Genomic DNA, 22,246 nt, shown 5'->3' with positions numbered 1-22,246 from the left:
ATAGGGAATCCCAGCTTACCTGTTTCTCCTGTAGTTTTATTAAGCATTCATTACCCAGCTAAATTCCATCTTATTGATAGTATATCTTAGTCTAGCTCGGCCTTTAACTGGTTATCTCAATTTAGAGTTTTCTAAAGAGTCAACTCAGATTATTCTCTTAACTTCAGTCCTCTTTCTATCTCTCAGAACTCTGCCTGCTCCTTCTGCTCCAAGCAGAAGGGAAAAAAATATATATATATAATATACACATATAAAATTTGAAATTTTAATTTCAAATTTTAGATTACAAATATATAATTTAAAATTATACATATATTATATTTATATATATATATATACACACACACACACGCACACACCCTTTGAATGACACACACACACACTTTGAATATATATATATTCAAAAGGTATTTTGGGTTAGGTTCTTGTATTAGGAGTTCACATGGTAGGGGAAAGAACATCCAGTTTTCTTGTGTTGTTTGGTCTTCCCCTAAAATTTATTTATTTTTTCTTTTGTCCTATTAGCATAAATTGTTGAATTTGGGGAATAGTTAGTTCTAGGGTGTTATAGGCTTTTATTGAGTCTTTTCTCTCCCTACCTCTCTCTCAGTCTTTCTGTCTCTCTCTCTCTCACATACACACACACAAGACAGAGGAAGCTGTTATTCTTGAGAAAGGCATTTAGTATAAGCTAAAAAATATGGTTCCTTTTAGACTGGAAACATAGTTATTCTTTGTATTTGTTAGGTGGATGGCAAAGATCTATAACAAATAGACCAAATGCAGTAGTTCAAATGATAAAGAAGTTTATTTTTCTCTTGTAATTGCTTGTCTACAAACTCATTCAGGGACTTGTGTTTTTCCCTCTTGTTGTTCTAGTCTCTCTGAGTGTTGCTCTCGTTTATAAAGTCAAGGTTATATCACCAGTCAGTACATTATCTGCATTCTAGGATACTGGGAAGCTGAATTCTAAAATTAGAAGTGATCTGATTTACATAACAGAGGCTCCCCTTTTTGCCAGTATATACACACACTCATATGTACACATATGCACAGATACTCCACCAGGTTCAGGAAATGATAATATCAATGTTTCTAAAATGGAGGTGAAAGCAGAGTTAAAAATGCAAACATGACTGAATGTCCATTTAAGAACAGTTAAATCCCACTATCCCTTCCTCAACTCTGTGTAGCTAAGTGAATCTCTCTTCCACTGTAGCAGAAACACAAAAGTTTATTTTCTGGAGAAGAGAAAGCTAAAGGTCTCTAGCCTGGGGAGAAGAGGGAGAGTTATACTAAAATTAAAACAATGGGAGTAGGCTGAGCATGGTGGCTCACGCCTGTAATCCTAGCACTTCGGGAGGCCGAGGCAGGTAGATCACCTGAGGTCAGCAGTTTGAGACCAGCCTTGCCAACATGGTGAAACCCTGTCTCTACTAGAAATACAAAAATTAGCCAGGCATTGTGGTGGGTACCTGTAATCCCAGCTACTCAGGAGGTTGAGGCAGGAGAATCACTTGAACCTGGTGGGCAGAGGTTGCAGTGAGCCAAGATCACGCCACTTCACTCCAGCCCAGGCAAAGGAGCAAAACTCCATCTCGAAAAACAATACAAAACAAAACTAAAACAATGGGAGTTGGTGATAGTTACTCATGTGGCATCCTCCTTCTCCTCTTCCTCTATCTGGCCTCCGGAATGCTGTCAGCCAGTCCTATAAACTAGAGACATAGAAGATCTTTCTATGGGAAATCTCTTGACATCTAGAACAGCATCCAATGAAATGGCACAACCAGGCCACATTATAGTGAAGTTCAGAGTAATTGAACTCTACCCACTGAGAGATTCTCCTATCAACTTCCATATGAGCTGACAGTAAAGAATCACCAAATATCACAGGAACGTTAAAGATCAACAAACAAAAAGTCTTGGAAGAAACTGATGCAAGACAGTGAGAGGAAGACTTGAAAAAACCCTGTCGTTGATGCTGTCAGGGAGGCAGAACCCCTGCTAGACCCTGCTTCAGCTGTGTTCCTCAGTGTTGAGTGAGGAGTTTTCAGAACCTGAAGAACACATTCCATCACACCATTGAACTTTAACCAAAAACAAACAAACAAAAAACATATTCTGGATCTTAGATTCTGGCAGTCCCTGAACAATCTAGCCCAATGCCATTTCCGGGATTTGCTGTCCCCTTTCCTGCCTTTGTCTTCCCCTAAAGACCTTCCAGCACAATCATATGTCTACCCCTATGCTTACAGGTGGCTGAGAGGAGCCTGTTTATGTGATGTATGGATGGGGATGGAGCTTGGAAGTGTAGTCCGGGATGTCCACGTGTATGGGCATTAGTTCTCTATAGATGAAAAGACCTACAGAGTGCCTAGCATAATGGATGGTTATAGACCACACCAGTGTATAATAGTATAATACTTCAAGACACTGGAAACAAGAGGAAGATCTGCAAGCTTCTTCAGGGAAAAAACTGCGCCAGTCCTACCACCCCTACCCTCCTACTCCTGGCCCCCAAAACCACACAAGAAACAAAAGGCTACATACAAATGATCAGGAATCAGAAAGGCTTCACACATCTCATTAGTGACATTGAACTCAAGAACTGAATGAAGCAGAGCCTTCAAAATTCTGATTTAAAAATTTGAAATTATAATCAATTATATTAATGAATAGAATAAGGACATTTTCAGAGATTTAAAGTATCAGAAAGTAATCTCCCATGTATTCCTTCTCAGGAAGCCATTGGATAGTATATTCCCCTAAACAAGATAATGAACTCAGAGATAAAGAACATCAAATTCATACTGAAATGGGACAGGTCTAGGATATATTTATTAAAGAAAATGAAATTTTCAATGCAAATGAATACAATCAGAAGTGATTGTTGGAAAGTTGGAAAGATTTTGGAGTTCAATATAACAATAAGTTTATAGGAAACTAAATGATTAAAATGGCAATATTTGACTCCAAGAAATATAAACACTTGGGCAAGAAAAGGCAAGGAATGAGAATATATTTATAGCTTATCTGCAAATCTTAACAAAATAAACCCTGACTACTGATTTAACCAAAGCTGTAATTGAGGGTTAAGGGGATTTGTGTCTGCTAGAAGTGGAGATGGGGAGGAGGTGTTGGATGCTATGAGAGATTAATCCTCTGCGTTTATGGTGGGAAGTCAGTAGATAATGCAGAAAACGGAAAATGTAGCTATAACCATATGGTTTGGTGATTTGAACTCAAAGAGATGAGGAACTTTGGAATAAAAAATGTTGCCTTTGGAGGGTTCTATAAGCCTTGAATAAATATATCAGTCTTTAAATCATGTGAATGAATAACTTTTATAAAAATTACATCAGTCACAGATGATATAATCTTTAATATGTCTGCCAGACAAGCTAGGAGTATAATTAATTGCTTGTGTGTAATATCTTAATTTGTCTAGATAAAAGTGAATCTGACCCAAATTTTGCCATGAAAGTCATTGGTTCTTTATTTACTGTGTCTTCACAATAAAGATTTTGAAACTAAAGCAATACCATCCAACATATCCTGCTGAACTACATACTAAACCTTATCTACTAAATATCAAGTTGTTATGACTTTTCTTCATCTTTTCTCTTTTGGAGAAAACTTAGGGCCTTCATGTTTATAGACACATATGAACAGATACCTTCTGTGAGTAATTAGTAAGATAAGCAATTTTAAAAATTCCACAGAGTCCTAGTCTGTGTTGAGACTTCATGTTTAGGGTCTTTCATTACTGAGCTGAATAGGACCTTAGAGGTTAACTGTTTCCTGAGTGTGTTGGGTCTAGATCATTTCAATTAATTCATGTGTCTTTCCCCTGTAAAAGCCTAAGACTTTTTCAGAATAGATGGTTGCTAACTAAGGGTGGAGTCAGGATTGCTAGTGAGATTTTCTTAACTCCAAAATACTTTTCTTCTCTGATTATAAATGAAACCCTGAAAAGTGAGGATAATTTTTCATAGAGATAGGATTTAATGCTGATATGAATTTAACTGTTTACAGATATATTTGAAGTGGATTTTGACAAGGGTGAGGTTGAAGAATATATGATGATATTGTTTAGGCTGGAATGTTTTTCTTTAATTAATTTCAGTTTTATTTTCAGGGTGATCGTGGACTTCCTGGTTTTCCTGGGCTTCATGGCATGCCAGGATCAAAGGTTGAAGAAATCTGTTTCTTTTAAATATAGCAATGGCATTTAAAAAATTCAAATGTAAAGTACCTTTATATTACAAATGTGTTATAAATAAATGCTCATGTATAATTAAAGATAAAGTAAACAATGGGCTAAGATTTATATTAGTTTATACGAAACTTTACAAAATTCCCTTTAAAGTCTTATTATAAATGTATGATTTTATAGTATTTAAAAATTGATCTTATACTGTATGCACGTTTTCTTAAATATAAGCCTTAAACTGTAAGCCCTGTTATAACACTAAATGTTATTTTTTAAAAGTTTCTTTATAAAGCCTGGTGTTATTTTTTAAAAGTTTCTTTATAAAGCCTGGAAATGAGGGCTTTTTAAAGCAAACTTTAAATTTTTTTTTTTCTATTTTGTTTTGCTTTTGGCATATTAAACTCTGTTGCTTATAATCTGTATTTTTTTCTTTATGAGAACAATATTGATATTTCTTTAATATTCGCTATTTATATTTTGTCTTTTAGGGTGAAATGGGTGCCAAAGGAGATAAAGGATCACCTGGATTTTATGGCAAAAAGGGAAGTGTAGATCATACAACAAAGTATTCATATTGAACTTTTAATGTAATGGAAACAGAAAACTTGAATTGCAGTTCTAGCCCAATGTTAGAGCAGTTAGCTTTGTTCACCCTTCTTAGGGGATTAATTCAGAACAATCGGGGGAGAAAAAAAAAAGAACTGGTGACTGCAGACTGCTACGTATGGTATCCTATAAGACTATGTTGTATTATTGATCATTCTGAGCTTTTAAAAGATTTACAGGCTGGGCGCGGTGGCTCACGCATGTAATCCCAGCACTTTGGGAGGCTGAGGCGGGTAGATCATGAAGTCAGCAGTTCGAGACCAGCCTGGCCAACATGGTGAAACCCCGTCTCTACTAAAAATACAAAAAGTAACTGGGCATAGTGGCGGGCGCCTGTAATCCCGGCTGCTCGGGAGGCTGAGGCAGGAGAATCACTTGAACCCGGGAGGCGGAGGTTGCAGTAAGCTGAGATCGCACCAGTGCACTCCAGCTTGGGTGACAGAACAAGACTCTGTCTCATTTAAAAAAAAAAAAAAAAGATTTACAGTGAGAGATTCCTTAGGGAGCAGTAGTTGCTTAAAAATGTGTCCACTGAAGGCTGGGCATGGTGGCTCACGCCTGTAATCCCAGCACTTTGGGAGGCCAAGGCGGGCAGATCATGAGGTTGGGAGATCGAGACCATCATGACTAACACGGTGAAACCCCGTCTCTACTAAAAATACAAAAAAATTAGCCAGGTGTGGTGGCGGGTGCCTGCAGTCCCAGCTACTTGGGAGGCTGAGGCAGGAGAATGGCATGGACCCAGGAGGTGGAGGTTGCAGTGAGCCGAGATTGCACCACTGCACTCCAGCCTGGGTGACAGAACGAGACCCCGTCTCAAAAAAACAAAAACAAACAAAAAAAGCATGTCCACTGAAATTTGATGTTATGGGCCTTTCTAGTTTCTCACACTGAGGGAAGAATATTTAAAATACCCATTGCTTTTTAATTTTGCCAAGATGTTATTTCTATGTTTAGATGCTTGTAATGATAATTGTGCATCTATCAACATTTTTAATGTCTTGATATTGTATCCACTGGTTTGGTAAAATAATACTTTACAGAGTCAACATGAGTTGTAGTTCCATGAAATTTTACTACATAATGTTGTTAACTTAGTAGCTTTTCTGTTTAAGTTTTGGTTAGAACTTGAAAACATTGTAAAGATTGTGTTTTAAGTGTTTGTTTTCGATACAGGGTGCAAAAGGTGAAAAGGGGAATGCTGGCTTCCCTGGCCTCCCTGGACCTGCTGTGAGTTTGATAGAAAAAAGCTCTTAGTATTTTGCTTTAAATAAAAACTATCTTATAGTATCTGTCTTTAAAGAGAAAAATTAGTGCAAAAGTATATTAAAGCACATGTATTTATTTTTTAGGGAGAACCAGGAAGACATGGAAAGGATGGATTAATGGGTAGTCCCGGTTTCAAGGTATTTACAAAAAACAAAGGACGAAACAAAAAGATTTTTGTATCTTGTGAGGAAACATAAGAAAAAATGTACCAATATTAAAATTTTTTAATATGTGGCATTGGGATAAAATTCATGAGCTAAAAGGTTTTTTACATGTAATTTAAAAATGATACTGAATTTCTTTTGACTTTATTGTGGACTCTTAGGTGTCAGAAGTGAAATCATAGGATATTACAAGGTTGAGCTTCTTCGATAAGCCCTTCAGATTGGTTCATTTGGCAGATTAGAAGCAGAGGTTCTTGGCTCTGTCTCCCAAAGATTAAGGTTTCAGTGGGCTGGGAAACTGTCTTCTTAACTCTGGCTTCTTTATCGGTTGTGTGGTATGGGCATGAGAGCATTAGAGTAAGTGGAGAACTGCAAAGTGTCAATAATTCACTATCTAGGAAAAAAACTCAAGGGGACATGCTCTTGGGATGGTCTGTTAGCACCACCATATTCTTACAGTTAGGATTTAGCTGATTAGGATACCTAAGGAGAAGATTTGTATAAGCCATCAGAGCTGAAGAGGCCATTTGGTCAAGCATTGGACGTAGGGATGTTATCTTGTTTTCTAATGGTCAGTTCTTTGAATCCCAGAGTTGCTCAGAAATTCAGTCCAAATTTTCTTGGTCTATGGGTGTTTTCCAAAGGAAAAATTATTCATTCATTTGCTTCAAGTTCTATGAAGGGTTTTCAAATATCCATGATTCTTCAGAGTATACTTTGAAACAACACTTCCTAAGACAGTAGTAACCTGACTGTAAAATATGGGAACCCATTTTAAAGTCCTTGGTCCCTTCTTGTTAATTATGCTTCAGTGGTTTTATATTTTCTCACTTATTTAATTGAACAGATTTTATTGATATTTATTAGAAGCTAGACATATAGAGGAGAATAAAGCCATCATGGCATCTCCTCTTACAGAGTTTATAATCTAGACTATGTGAGAGAATACAGATTTTTTTTCTTTGCCTACAACCTAAGCATTCATTTTAATTAATCTTTGTCCTCTGCTAGCATAAATTCATATGCCTCAAGAAATGGGACTATTCTTTTTGGGAGACAGGAGAGCTTAGAGAATAGAATGGAGTTGGATTTCCAGCTTGCAGTGACTTTCTCTAACTAGTTGTATATTCTCTGGCAAATATTTTGACAGTTTCTATTTCAAAAATAGAGTAAATGTTACCTATCTAGAATGGTATGAAAGGGACTTGAGTAAGACAAAGCACCCAGCACAGTTCCTGGCAAAGAATAAGTGTCGAATAAGGAATTAGTTATTTTATTCATTTCCTGATTTGAACACAGCTTTAAGATTCCTTTTTAGTCTTAATCTGAGTAGTATGTGCATTCATGTACCTGCAAATGTAAACATCAGTTCACTGTTTTCTAGCATCTATATTGGTATATAATTGAATACCATAAAATTCACCCATTTAATGTGTAAAATTCAACAGTTTTTGTGTATTTACAGAGTTATGAAACCTCATTAGAGTCCACTTTTAGAACATTTTCATTATCCTAAAAAGAAACACCATGCCCATGTAGTATAGTGGTCACTCCCCATTTCTCACCAAGCTACTATCCCGTACATTAAACCCTTGGCAACCATTACTCTTTTTCTGTCTCTGCAGATTTGTGTATTCTGGACATTTCATATAAACGGAAACATGTAATATACGGTCTTTTGTTCTTTCAATTACCATGACATTTTTGTGGGTCATCTATGCTTTGGCTTGTATTGGTAGTACTTCATTCCTTTTTAATGCTAATAGTATTTTATTGTAGGGATATATCACTACGTTCAACATTTTGAGTTCAGTTCACTCTTGATATTTGCCTTCCTTATAGGTTGATACCACCCTTCATATTTGAGCTTGGTTATGTCTCCTGTTTTCTAATTAGTGTGGGTCTCCTAAAAACAATGAAGTTTTTCTGTCTTGTCTGTTTGTAATTTTTTTATAGAAATCATTCGCGAATTGAAAAAAAAAAGCTATTTACTTTTTTTGTTTAAATTACTTTATTTATAAAAACAGTTTTAGGTTTATAGCAAAATTGAATGGAAAGTGCAGTGTATTCCCACACACCCCCTGCCACTTCCCAACCCTGTGCAGGCTCTCCCATGTTCAACATCTCCACCAGAGTAGTACGTTTGTTACAGTTGACACATCACTATTACCCAAGGTTCATAGTTTATGTTAGAGTTAATTCTTGGTATTGTACACTTGACAAATACATATATTTGACAAAAATAACATTGTAGTATCATAGAGAATAGTTTCGCTCCTCTAAAAATCCTGTGAGCTCCACCTTTTGATCCTTTCTTCTCTTTAACCACTCACAACCACTGATCTTTTTACTCTCTCCAGAGTTTTTCCTTTTTCAGGATATCATATAGTTGGAATTATACATTATGTGACCTTTTCAGATTGGTTTCTTGCTCTTAATAATATGCATTTAAAGTTCCCCCATGTCTTTTCATTGTTTGATGGCTACCCTTCCCAGCCTCTGGTAACCATCCTTCTACCCTCTATGCCATGAGTTCAATTGTTTTGATTATTAGTTCCCACAAATACATGAGAATATGTGATGTTTGTCTTTCTGTTTCTGGCTTATTTTACTTAACATAATGATCTCCAGTTTGATCCATGTTGTTGCAAATGACTGGATCTAATTGATTTTTATGGCTGAATGGTACTCCATTGTGTATATGTGCCACATTTTCTTTATCCATTCATCTGTTGATGGTTACTTAGGTGACTTCCAAATCTTAGCCATTGTAAGTGCTGCAAGGAACATAGAAGTGCAGATATCCCTTTGATATGCTGATTTCCTTTCTTCTTTTGGGTACATACCCAGCAGTGGGATTGCTGGATCATATGGTAGCTCCATTTTTAGTTTTAGTTTTTTTTTTTTTTTTAATGAGACTGAGTCTCGCTCTGTCGCCCAGGCTGGAGTGCAGTGGCCAGATCTCAGCTCACTGCAAGCTCCGCCTCCCAGGTTTACGCCATTCTCCTGCCTCAGCCTCCCGAGTAGCTGGGACTACAGGCGCCCACCACCTCTCCCGGCTAGTTTTTTGTATTTTTTAGTAGAGACGGGGTTTCACCGGGTTAGCCAGGATGGCCTCGATCTCCTGACCTCGTGATCCGCCCGTCTCGGCCTCCCAAAGTGCTGGGATTACAGGCTTGAGCCACCGCGCCCGGCCTAATTTTTGTATTTTTAGTAGAGACAGGATCTCGTCATGTTGGCAAGGCTGGTCTTGAACTCCTGACCTCAGGAGATCCACCCTCCTTGGCCTCCCGAAGTGCTGGGATTACAGGCGTGAGCCACTGCGCCCAACCCATTTTCAGGTTTTTTGAGGAATCTTCAAAATGTCCTTCATAGTGGTTGTACTAATTTATATTCCCACCAACAGTGTACAAGGGTTCCCTTTTCTTCACATCCTCCCCACCAGCATTTGTTATTGTTTGCCTTTTGGATAAAAGCCATTTTAACTGGAGTAAGATGATATTTTATTTTAGTTTTGATTTGCACATCTCTGATTATCAATGACGAACATCTTTTCATATGCCTATTTGCATGTCTTCTTTTGAGTAATGTGTATTCAAATATTTTGCCCATCTTTTGATAAGATTATTGGATTTTTTTTTCTACTTTTTATATTTTCTGGTTCCTAATCTCTTATCAGATGGGTAGTTTGCAAATATTTTCTCCCATTTCATGGATTATCTCTTAACTTGCTTGATTGTATACTTTGCTGTGCAGAAGCTTTTCAGCATGATTTGTCCATGTTTACTTGGGTTACCTGTGTTTGTAAGGTATTGCTCAAGAAATCTTTTCCAAGGTCAATGTCCTGGAGATTTTCCCCAATGTTTTTCTGTAGTAGTTTCATAGTTTGAGGTCTTAGATTTAAGTCTCTAGTCAATTTTGATTTGATTTTTGTATATGCCAAGAGATAGGGGCCTAGTTTCATTATTCTGCATAGGAACACCCAATGTTCCTAGCACTATTTCTTGAAGAAACTGTCTTTTCCCTAGTGTATGTTCTTAGAAGTTTTGTCAAAAATGAGTTCACTGTAGGTGTGTACATTCATTTCTGGGTTCTCTGTTTTGTTCCATTAGTCTATGTATCTGTTTGTATGCCAGTACCATGTTGTTTTGGTTAATATAGCTCTGTACTATAATTTGATGTCAGGTAATGTAATTCCTCTACTTTTATTCGTTATGCTTAGGATAGCTTTGGGTATTCTGGGTCTTTTGTGATTCCATATAAATTATAGGATTGGTTTTTGTATGTTTCTGAAGAATGTCATTGGTATTTTGATAGGGAATGCATTGAATCTGTAAATTGCTTTGGTAGTATGGACATTTAAACAATATTGATTCTTCAAACCCATGAACATGAATTTTTTTATTTTTTGGTGTCCTCTTCAATTTCTTTCATTAGTGTTTTATAATTTTCATTGTAGAGATCTTTCAATTCTTTGGTTAATTCTTAGATATTTAATTTTATTTGTGACTATTGTAAATGGGATTACTTTTTAAATTTCTTTTCCAGATTGTTCACCATTGGCATATAGAAATGCTACTGATTTTTGTATGTTGACTTTTATCCTGCAACTTTACCAAATTTGTTTATCAGTTTAATAGTTTGTTGGTGGAGTCTAGGTTTTTCTAAATATAAGATTATATCATCAGCAAACAAGGATAATTTTACTTCTCCCTTTCCAATTTGGATGCCCTTTATAACTTTCTCTTGTCTGAATGCTCTAGCTAGGACTTCCAGTACTATGTTGAATAACAGTGGTGACAGGGGATGTAGTGTCATGTTTCAGATCTTACAGGAAAGGCTTTTATTTTTTTTTTCCCTATTCAGTATTATATTAGCTGTGGGTTTGTCATAGATGGCCTTTATTATGTTGAGGTATGTTCCTTCTATATCTACATGTTTGAGAGTTTTTATCATGAACAGATATTTAATTTTATCAAATGCTTTGTCAGGATCAATTGAAATGATCATATGGTTAGCTTTCATTCTGTTGATATGATGTATCATATTGATTGATTTGCATACATTTAGCCATTCTTTCATCCCAGTGATGAATTCCACTTGGTTGTGATAAATGATCTTTCTAATGTATTGTTGAATTTGGTTTGCTAGTACTTTGTTGAAGATTTTTGCATCAATATTCATCAGAGATATTGGCCTGTAGTTTTGTTTTGTGGTATGTTTTTGTCTGGTTTGGTGTTAGGGTAATACTGGCCTCATAGAAAGAGTTTGGAAGTAGTCCTTCTTCCTCTATTTTTCAGAATAGTTTGAGTAGGATTGGTATTAGTTCTTTAAATGTTTGGTCAAATACAGCAGCGAAGCCATTAGGTCCCAGGCTTTTCTTTACTGGAAGACTTTTATGACAGCTTGGATCTTATTACTTGTTATTGGTCTTTTCAGGTTTTGGATTTCTTCCTGCTTTAATCTCAGTAGGTTGTTTGTATCTAGGAGTTTGTCCATTTCATGTGTATTTTCCAATTTATTGGCATATAGTTGCTTATAGTAGCCACTAATGATCCTTTGAATTTCTGAGTGTCAGTTGTAATGTCTCCTTTCTCTTTTCTGACTGTATTTTATTTGGGTATCCTTTCTTACTTTCTTGGTTACACTGGCTAAAAATTTGTCAATTTTGTTTGTCTTTTCAAAAAAAAAAAAAGAAAAAACAACTTTTTGTTTCATTGATCTTTGTGGATTTGTTTGTTTGTTTGTTTGTTTTGTGACAGTCTCGCTCTGTCGCCCGGGGCTGGAGTGCAGTAGTGTAGTCTTAGCTCACTGCAAGCTCCGCCTCCTGGGTTCATACCATTCTCCTGCCTCAGCCTCCGGAGTAGCTGGAATAGCTGGGACTACAGGTGCCCAACACCTTGCCCAGCTAATTTTTTTTGTATTTTTAGTAGAGACGGGGTTTCACCGTGTTAGCCAGGATGGTCTCAATCTCCTGACTTCGTGATACACCCGCCTTGGCCTCCCAAAGTGCTGGGATTACAGGCGTGAGCCACTGCGCCCGGCCCTGATCTTTGTGTTTTTGAATTTCAATTTCATTGATTTCTGCTCTGATCTTCATTATTTCTTTTCTTCTACTAATTTTGGGTTTGGTTTGCCCTTGCTTTTCTAGTTCTTTAAGATGAATTGTTAGATTGTGTATTTGAAGTTTTTCTCTTTTTTGATGTAGGTACTTACAGCAATAAACCTCCCTCTTACTACTGTTTTTGCCATATCCCATAGATTTTGGTATGCTGTGTTTCCATTGTTACTTGCTTCAAGAAGTTTTTCAATTTTCTTCTTAATTTCTTCATTGACTCACTGGTCATTCAGGAGCATATTGTTTAATTTCCATGTATTTGTATAGTTTCCAAAATTCCTCGTTATTGATTTCTAGCTTTATTATATTATCGTCAGAGAAGATACTTGATATTATTCCATTTTTGGAATGTTTGAAGACTTTTTTGTGACCTAATCTATGGTCTGTCTTTGAGAATAATCCACATGCTAAGAAAAGAATTTGTATTCTGCAGCTCTTGGATAAAATGTTCTGTAAATATCTATTTGATTTGTTTGGTATGTAGTGCAGATTAAGTCTAATGTTTCTTTGTTCATTTTCTATCTGGAAAATCTGTCCAATGCTGAAAATGGAATGATGAAGTCTACAGCTATTATTGTATTGGGGTCTATCACTCTCTTTAGATCTAACAATATTTCCTTTATATATCTGGATGCTCGGGTGTTAGGTGCATTTAAAATTGTTATATCCTCTGCTGAATTAACCCCTTTATCATTGTATAGTGACCCTTTCTCTTCTCATAGTTTTTGTCTTGAAATCCATTGTGTCTGATATAATTATAGCTACTCCTGTTCTTTTTTTGGTTTCTATTGGCATGAAGTACCTTTTTCCATCCCTTTATTTTTAGTCTATGTGTGTCTTTATAGGTGAAGTGTGTTTATTGTAGACAATAGATCAACGGGTCTTGTTTGTTCATCCAGTCAGCCAGTCTATGTCTTTTGATTGGAGAGTTCAGTTCATTTACATTAGATGTTATTATTTATAAGTAAGGACCTACTCCTGCCATTTTGTTATTTGTTTTCTGGTTGTATTTTGGTCTTCCTTTCCTTCTTTCTTTCATTCCTATTGTCCTCTAGTGAAGATGATTTTCTCTGGTGTATATAACTTAGTTTCTTGCTTTTTATTTTTTATGTATTCATTGTATGTATTTATGAGGCTTACAGATACTATCTTATAACCCATTATTTTAAACTGATAACAACTTAATGCTATTTGCATAAACAAACAAACAAGCAAAAAGAAAACTAATAAAAATTTGCCTTAACTTTGTCACCCTGCTTTTTAAGGTTTTTTTATTTCAATTTATATCTTATTGTACTGATTATGTCTTTTAAAGTTGTTATAGTTATTATTTTTGATTGGTTCATTATTTAGTCTTTCTATTTAGGATAAGAGTAGTTTACACACCACAGTAACAGTGTATAATATTCTGCGTTTTTCTGTGTGCTTATTATTACCAGTAAGTTTTGTACCTTCGGGTGATTATTTATTGCTCATTAATGTTCTTTTCTTTCTGTTTGAAGTATTCCCTTTAGCATTTCTTGTACGATGGATCTGGTATTGATGAAATCACTTGGCTATTGTTTTTCTGGGAACATCTTTCTCCTTCATGTTTGAAGGATATTTTTTGCTGGATATACTATACTAGGGTAAAGTTTTTTTTTTTTTTAAGCTTCAGCACTTGAAAAATGTCATGCTACTCTCTCCTGACCTGTAAGCGTTCTACTGAAAGTCTGCTACCAGACACATTGGAGCTCCATTGTATGTTATTTATTTATTTTTGTCTGTTGCTGCTTTTAGGATCCTTTCTTTATCCTTGACCTTGTAGAGTTTGATTATTAAATGTCTTCGGGTTGTCCTCTTTGGGTTAAATCTGCTCAGTGTTCTATAGCCTTTAAATATTTGGATATTAATATCTTCTCTAGGTTTGGGAAGTTCTCTGTTAACCCTTTGAATAAAGTTTCTACCCCCCGTCTCTTTCTCTACCTCATCTTTAAGGCCAATAACTCTTAGATTTGCCCTTTTGAGACTGTTTTCTAGATCCTATAGGCATGCTCTATCATTTATTATTATTTTTTGTCTCCTCTGACTTTATCTCCAAAGTCTCTCTTCAAGCTCACCAATTCTTTCTTCTGCTTGATTCATTCTGCTATTGAGGGACTCTGATACATTCTTCAGTATGCCAATTGCATTTTTCAGCTCCAGAATTTCTGCTTGATTCTTTGTAATTATTTCAATTTCTTTGTGAAATTTATCTAGTTCCTTCTCTGCATAACTTGAATTTGTTAAAGTTTTCTCAACACACCTATTCTGAATTCTTTGTCTTAAAGATCACATATCTCTGTTTCTCTAGAATTGATTCCTGGTGCCTTACTTAGTTCATTTGGTGAGGTCGTGTTTTCCTGAATGGTGTTGATGCTAGTAGATGTTCTTCAGTGTCTGGGCATTGAAGAGTTAGCTCTTTACTGTAGTGTTCACTGTCTGGGCTTATTTGTAGTCATCCTTCTTGGGAAGCTTTTCAAGTTATTTGAAAGGACTTCAGTGTTGTGATCTAAGCTGTTTCTGCTTTAGGGTATACCCCAAGTCCAGTAACACTGATTCTTGCAGACTTGTAGAGGTACCACCTTGATTGTCTTGAACAAAGTCTGGGAGAATTCTCTGGATTACCAGGCAGAGATGCTTGTTCTCTTCCCTTACTTTCTCCCAAACATATAGAGTCTTTGTCTCTGTTTGGATACACCTAAAGCTGGGGATAGAGTGATACAACCACCCCTGTAACCACCACCACTATGCTCTGGGTCAGATCTGAAGCCAGCACAGCGCTGGATCTCACCCAACGTCTACTCTGACCACTCTCTGGCTACTGCCTATGTTCAAGGCCCTAGGACCCTACAATCAGCAGGTAGCAAAGCCAGCCAGGTCTGTGTCCTTCCCTTCAGGGTGGTGAGGTCCACCAACCCCCAAATGGGTCCAGAAGTTCCATCTGGGAGTCAGGGACTAGAGTCAAAAGCCTCAGATGTCTACCTGGTATACTGTTGTATTGCAGCTGAGCTGGCACTCAAACCACAAGATGTAGTCCTTCTCACTTTTTTCTCTCCTTTCAAAGGCAGAGGAGCCTCACCTCGTATCCTCCACCACCCCAGCCATGAGGAGTACTGCCAGATGACCACTGATGTTTCCTTGAGCCCCAGGGTCTCATAAGTCAGCTTGTGGTGAACGCTACCTGACCTGGGACTCACTCTTTAGGGTAGTGGGATCCCCCGTAGCCCAGGAAAAGTCCAGAAATGCTGTCTAAGACTCAGGTCCTGGAATTGGAGACCCCAAGACTCTGTTTGGTGCTCTACTTCCCCATGGCAGTGTTGGTACCTAAGGCGTAAAAGACAGAGTTTCCTTTACTTTTCCCTTTGCTTTTCTGAAGCAGAAGGAGTTTTACCCCATAGCCACCACAGCTTGAGGCTGAGTCTCACATGAAGCCAACAAGTCTCAGAGGTTCACCAAGGCCCTTGGTATAGTACCTAGGTATCGCTGCTAGTTATTCAGGGCCCAAGGGCTCTTCAGTTAACAGGTGATGAATGCTGGCAGGACTGCATCCTTTCCTTCAAGGCAGTGAGTTTACTTCTGGCCCAGGGTGTGTCTAGAAATGTCATCTGGGAGCTGGGGCCTCTTGACTCTAGCCAGTGCCCTATCCTGCTGTGGCTGAGCTGATATCCAAGATGCAAGACAAAGTCCTCCTCACTCTTCCCTCTCCTCTCCTCAAGGATTATAGAAGGAAGGGGTCTCTTTTGGAGCCATGAGCTTTGCAGTCTGGGGTCAGGAGAAGGATGCTGCCAACACTCTCTTGGCTGCCGCAGTGTGTGTCTCAGTATGTTGTGTGCCTCCCCAGTCCACTGTCTCTGGGCCTCGTTCAGCCTTAGGACTCTCTTACGAGTTACAGACATTATGGCCTAGGCTCCCTTTTAAGTTTGCTTGGAGACTGAAGCACTTTGGCCCTTGGTGGTGAGGTTTGCGGGCACTCAAGTTCAGACCACTGGGATGGGTGATTCTCCTTTGGTTGGAGCTGGTTTAAATGCTTCCTCTGGGCTGGGTGCTGTGACTCACGCCTGTAATCCCAGCACTTTGGGAGGCCAAGGTGGGCAGATCACCTGAGGTCAGGAGTTTGAGACCAGCCTGACCAACATGGAGAAACCCAGTCTCTACTAAAAATACAAAATTAGCTGGGTGTGGCGGCACATGCCTGTAATCCCAGCTACTCGGGAGGCTGAAGCAGGAGAATCGCTTGAACCTGGGAGGCAGAGGTTGCGGTGAGCCGAGATCATACTACTGCACTCCAGCCTGGGTGACAGAGCAAGACTCTGTCTCAAAAAAAAAAAAAAAAAAAAAAAAAGCTGCTTCTGTGGCCAGGCATCAGTTGAGTTTGGTCTGGTTTTCCTTTCTGCTTTAACAGGACAGCACTGCTTTCAGTGCTTTACACTTGCTGTGTTCTCCCTTCGTCAGCACCCAGATATCATTTCCACTCCATGCTGCCTCTGCTGGGGATGGGGAAGGGGTGGCGTCGGTAATTCAGGATTGTTTTTTCTCTCTCTTCAGTGCCTCTTTCAGCAATATGGAATTAAAACCAGGTACTGTGAGTGCTCACCTGATTTTTGGTTCTTTGAAGGTGTTTCTTCTTTGTAGATAATTGTTAACTCAGCGTTCTTGCTGAGACGGGGTGACAATGGGTGGAGCTTTCTACTCCATCTTGCTTGTCTCCCTCCTGATTTATTTTGAATTAATTTCTATGTATGGTATGAGGTAAAAATCAAGGCTCATTTTTTCCGCATATGGAGATTCAGTTATTCTAGCACCATTTATTGGAGACAATCATTTCCCTTTGAATTACATTAACACTTTTGCCAAATATGAATTGATCAATATGTGCATTCCACTAATTTCTACCCATATTCTTTCCTCAACAACACAGTCTTAATTATTATAGCTTTAAAATAAACCTTGAAATTATGTGATGTTAAACACTCTAATTTTATTTTTTTAGAAATTGTAATGGATATTATAGATTTACATAAATTCCATATTATTTTTAGTATCAGCTTAAAAATTTTTACCAAGAGAGCCTGAGATGTTGTGTTAAAGTTTTTTCTTTCTCTTTTTCTTTTTTTCTGAGACAAAGTCTCACCCTTGTCACCCAGGCTGAAGTGCAATGGCATGATCTTGGCTCACTGCAACCTCTGCCTTCCAGGTTCAAGCCATTCTCCTGCCTCAGCCTCCTGAGTAGCTGGGATTACAGGCACCCACCACCATGCCTGGCTAATTTTTTTTTTTGTATTTTTAGTAGAGACGGGGTTTCATCATGTTGGCTGGGTTGGTCTTGAACTCCTGACCTCAGGTGATCCACCCGCCTCAGCTTCCCAAAATGCTGGGATTACAGGTATGAGCCACCATGCCTCGCCAAAGTTTTTAGTGTGAAATAATTGTAGATTTACAGAAAAGTTACAAATATAGTAGAGAATTCCTCATACCCTTTATCCGACTTCTGTTGAAGTTAATATTTTATATTACTATGGTATATTTGTCAAAACTAAGAAACCAATATTGGCACATTACTGTCAGCTGGACTCCATACTTTATTTGGGTTTCATTAGTTTTTCTACTAATGTACTTTTTCTGTGCCAGGATCCAGTCCAGGATATCACATTACATTTATTTGTTGTTTTTTGCACTGATCTGTGATAGTTTATCAGTCATTTCTTGTCTGTCATGACATTGATGGTTTTGAAGAATATTGACCAGGTATTTTGTAGAATATCACTCAGTTTGAGTTTGTTTCATGCTTTCCTCATGATTAGATTCGGATTATGGTTGGGTTTTTTTCTGTTTTGGAAAAGGATAACAGAGGGTTCAAGTGTCCTATTTATCAGATCAGAATGTACATGCTATCCAGATGAATATTCACTGGTGACATTAATGATGATCACCTGTTTTATAGTATTTACAAGCTTTCTTGCTACTTTTTCATCCCATATTCTGTTCTTTGGAAGCAAGTCACCAAATTCAAGCCCTACTCTAGGTGGAGTGTAGACTTACGCTCCAAATCTTAGAGGGAAGAATATCTTCATGTCTCTAAATTTATTTGGGGAGAGTTGCTCTCTTAACAATATGAATTTTTCAATCCATGAACATGGTATTTTGTTTCACTCATGTGAGTTTATTTTAACTTAGCAAAGTTTTGTCATTTTCAGATCTTGTAAGTCTTCTGTTAAGTTCATATCTAAGTATTTTATTATATTTCTTCATACTCATAAGTAGACTTTGAAAAGTTTATTTTCAGTTTGTGGCTAACATATGGAAATATTATTAGTTTCAGTATATTGATTGTATATCCTACAATCTTGTTAAATTCACTTATTAGTTCCTGCAGCCTTTTTTGTTGATTTCTTAGGTTTTTCTACATAGATGATTATGTTGACTACAAATAAAGACAGTTTTCTTCTTCTATACTAATTTATATGAAATTTATTTATTTTAATATTTTTATTCACTAAACAAGCCCTCAATACAATAATGAATAAAAGGGGTAAAAGCACACATTTTTGCCTTGCTTCTGATCTTAGGTAGAAACCATCAGTCTTTTAACACTGAATGTTAGTTGGTTTTACATAGAAGCCCTGCCTCAGGATGAGAAAATTCCCTTTTATTCCTAGTCTATTGAGAGTTTTCTTTTAAAATATCATGATTAGATGTTGAATTTTGCAAAAAAAAAAAAAGCTTTTTCTGCCTTCACTGACTTGATTATATAATTTTCCTCTCATATTTTCTTAATATACAACATTGATTTTTATATGTTACACTAATTTTGCATTATTGGGATAAACCACAATTGGTTATCTTATAATATTCTTTTTATATATTACTGGATTCAATTAACAAAAGTTTTATTTCATATAATTTGTGTCTATGTCCATGGATGATATTGATCAGCAGTTTTCTTTTTTGTGATATTTTTGTCTGGCTTCAATATCAAAGCAATACTGGCATTTATTTTCTGAAAGCATTTGTATAGCATTGGTGTCATTTCTTCCTTATATGTTTGGTAGAATTTGCCAGTGAAACCCTCTGGGCCTGAGCTTTGTAGGTGTGTTGTATGTCTAAGGAACATTGTCATTAATAATACACCTATTTAGATTTTATCTTTCTTCTTGAGCAACCTTCAGCAATTTGTACATTTCAATGAATTTGTCCATATCAGTTAACTTGCAAATTTCTTGGCATATTTTGTTCACAATATTGCCTTATTCTTGTCCTTTTAATGTCTGTAGGTTTGTAGTAATGTCCTTTATTTCATTCCTGATATTATCTGTATTGTAACGATAATTTCTTATTGACACTTTACAATTGAAATCAAGCACTGCAGAATTTTTCCTACTCTTCCCCTCTGTCATTTGAGCCTGGTTCTTTTTTGTTCTTGGATAACTTTCTCTTATTTTTTCCATGGGGATTTGTCTGTTTAAGCTTTCTTTCTCTTATAGGGTCAATAATAATAAGCTTCACTCTCCTAGGGAACTAATATTTCATTTGTATTTTTCAAGTGACTTGTATAAAATTTTGCCAGTTCCTCTTACGATTTTTAAAAAGTTTTCTCTGTTTTAATGATTATTCTCCCTTGGTCATCATTTCTTACTTTGAATATTTATGCTTTCACTCTCTACTTTTTTTATTTTTATTTTTTTTACTTTTATATGTTTCTGGTTTCCCTCCTGTGTTGGATTTTTTCGAAGATCTAACATTGTAATTTATTTTCTGACTTCATTAGATTTTTGTTTTTTACTTTTATCCTATTTCTTTATTCTTTTTTCCTACATTTTTTCTAGCTTTTACAATTGAGAATTGAATTCATTTACATTCATTTTTTGTTATTTTTTTATCTAAGTAGTTAAACTATGAATATTTTTCTCATCATTGTTTCAGTTGTATCCTCTTCATTCTGATATGCAATGTTTTCATTAACTTTTTTAAAAAGAAATTTTGTAATTCTAGTTTTTCTCTATTTCCTAAGAGTTGTTTAAAGAGTTAAAAGTCTTTTTAGGGTGAAAATCATTTTATTTAGATTTTGTTGCTAATTTCTGATATTATTGCACTGTATCAGAGAATGTTTGTATAATCTTCTCTATAAGTTCTAGTGAATTTTTTCTTTGACTTATTGTATGTTTAATTTTCAGGAATGTTCCCTGTGCATATGAGAAGGTAAATCTCTATTTTCAGAGTGTAAAACTCCATATACATTCATAAGAACTACCTTATTGAATATCTTATTTGGATCTTCTGTAACTTAATTCTTTGTTTGGCCTGTCTTGAACAGAGAGTGGTATATTAGTGTCTATTATTTGTGCATTTTTGTCTATTTTTTCTTTCACCTTCTGTTTCACGAATGTAGTTTCTACGTTATTCATTGTATAGATATTTTTCACTACTACATCTTCATTTTGAATTGTGGCTTTGGCATTATAAAATACATTTTTTGTTTCCTTTAATAATTTTTCACTTGAATTCTACCTTGTCCGGTATCAGGATTACACGTTTTCTTTTTGATTATTTTTATTTGCTTGCTGCACCTTCGCCCATCCTTCTAGTGTCTAGCTTTAGCTTTTCGAGCCATTTTGTTGTAGTTGTGTCTCTTGTATCAAGTGTAGAGTTGTTCTTTGCTTCTTAAAGCAATCTGAATTTTTTTATTTTAATAGATTAAGTCTATTTTCACCCATTGTCTGATAGGTTTGGTCTTATCTCTGTCAAAATACTCCCGCTGTAATTTTGTTATCTTATTATGTAAATTCTGCTCTACTGATTATGTTTCTTTTTCAGTGTGATTTGTTGCCTTTTCCTAGTCTGCTTTTAATTTCTTTGGGATTTAGGAAAATTTATATTTTTATTTTAGTGGTCTTTATACTACATTTACTACTCCTTATAAATATCCATTTCAGAATTCTGTTATTCTCCCTTTACATACCTTGAGCATCAACTCTTTGTTGTGTTAAATTTAAATTATACTTTATTATCTATGTGGAAATTAATGAATTTATTCTGTTTTCTCCTTTTCCTTATGCTTTTCTTCTTGTTTAATTATATTATTTCTACCTTATCAGATTATATAATATTTATAAAATACTCTTTACATTTTACCTTTGTTTCAGATCTGCAATTAAATATACTCGGTGTTTGTCACCAGCACCTTTACCAGTATTCCACAGTCACATTTGGGTTTAATAAAGGTTTTCCTCCTTTGGAAGGGCTTGTGAATACAGGACTCAATTCTTGATATTTTAGTATGTTTTTCTACACTTTTATTATTTGAATGACAGCTTGGCTAACTATAAAACCCTTGTCTCACTGTTCTTCACTGTTTTTTTTTTTTTCTGAATTTCTTAGAAATACTGCTTACACTGCCAACATGTATGTTGCTGATGTCAATCTAATTGTCTTGCCTCTGTGACTCTTTTTCATATGAAGATGAGAGTTTAAAACAAAAACAATTTTGCATTTAAAGTCTAATAGCATATGTTTCAGAATTTAAAATCCCAGTTACTCCAAAAATCTTTAGAAAGGAAGATGCAGGTTTTTTTTTTTTTTTTTTTTTTTTTTTTCTGGAATGTTCTTTTGAATTACAGTTTTAAATATAAATTATGTTATTTATTTATTTTTTTGGTTTATAGCTCAAGGACTCCAATTACAGATATGTTGAAATTTATTTGTCTTCTATCGTTTCTGATCCTTTTAATGTGTTTCAAAAGTCTATTTTTATTGGCTATGCTTGTTTTCTCCTCATTGTCGTTTATAATTTTAAGTTAAATCTATTCTCCCTGGGTTTCTAGTAATTTAATCATTGTTCTCATCTGAGATGATTTT

General features: G+C 36.0%; 1 protein-coding gene across 4 annotated transcripts in view; it reads left to right on the top strand.

The window, feature by feature from the left end:
• COL21A1 (collagen type XXI alpha 1 chain) overlaps window positions 1-22,246 on the top strand; it is a 209,595-nt gene that overhangs the window by 137,686 nt on the left and 49,663 nt on the right. For all 4 annotated transcript variants that reach the window (XM_031667144.1, XM_031667141.1, XM_031667145.1 and 1 more), the window contains exons 13-16: window positions 4,142-4,195; window positions 4,705-4,758; window positions 5,999-6,052; window positions 6,175-6,228. In XM_031667144.1, the coding sequence (XP_031523004.1) occupies window positions 4,142-4,195; window positions 4,705-4,758; window positions 5,999-6,052; window positions 6,175-6,228 (216 nt within the window). The remainder of the gene's footprint in view (window positions 1-4,141; window positions 4,196-4,704; window positions 4,759-5,998; window positions 6,053-6,174; window positions 6,229-22,246) is intronic.

Source organism: Papio anubis, chromosome 6 (genome assembly GCF_008728515.1).
Source record: "Papio anubis isolate 15944 chromosome 6, Panubis1.0, whole genome shotgun sequence".
NCBI classification, from domain to species: domain Eukaryota; kingdom Metazoa; phylum Chordata; class Mammalia; order Primates; family Cercopithecidae; genus Papio; species Papio anubis.
Note: the sequence above shows the minus strand (reverse complement) of the source record. Positions and strands in the feature narration are given on the sequence as shown.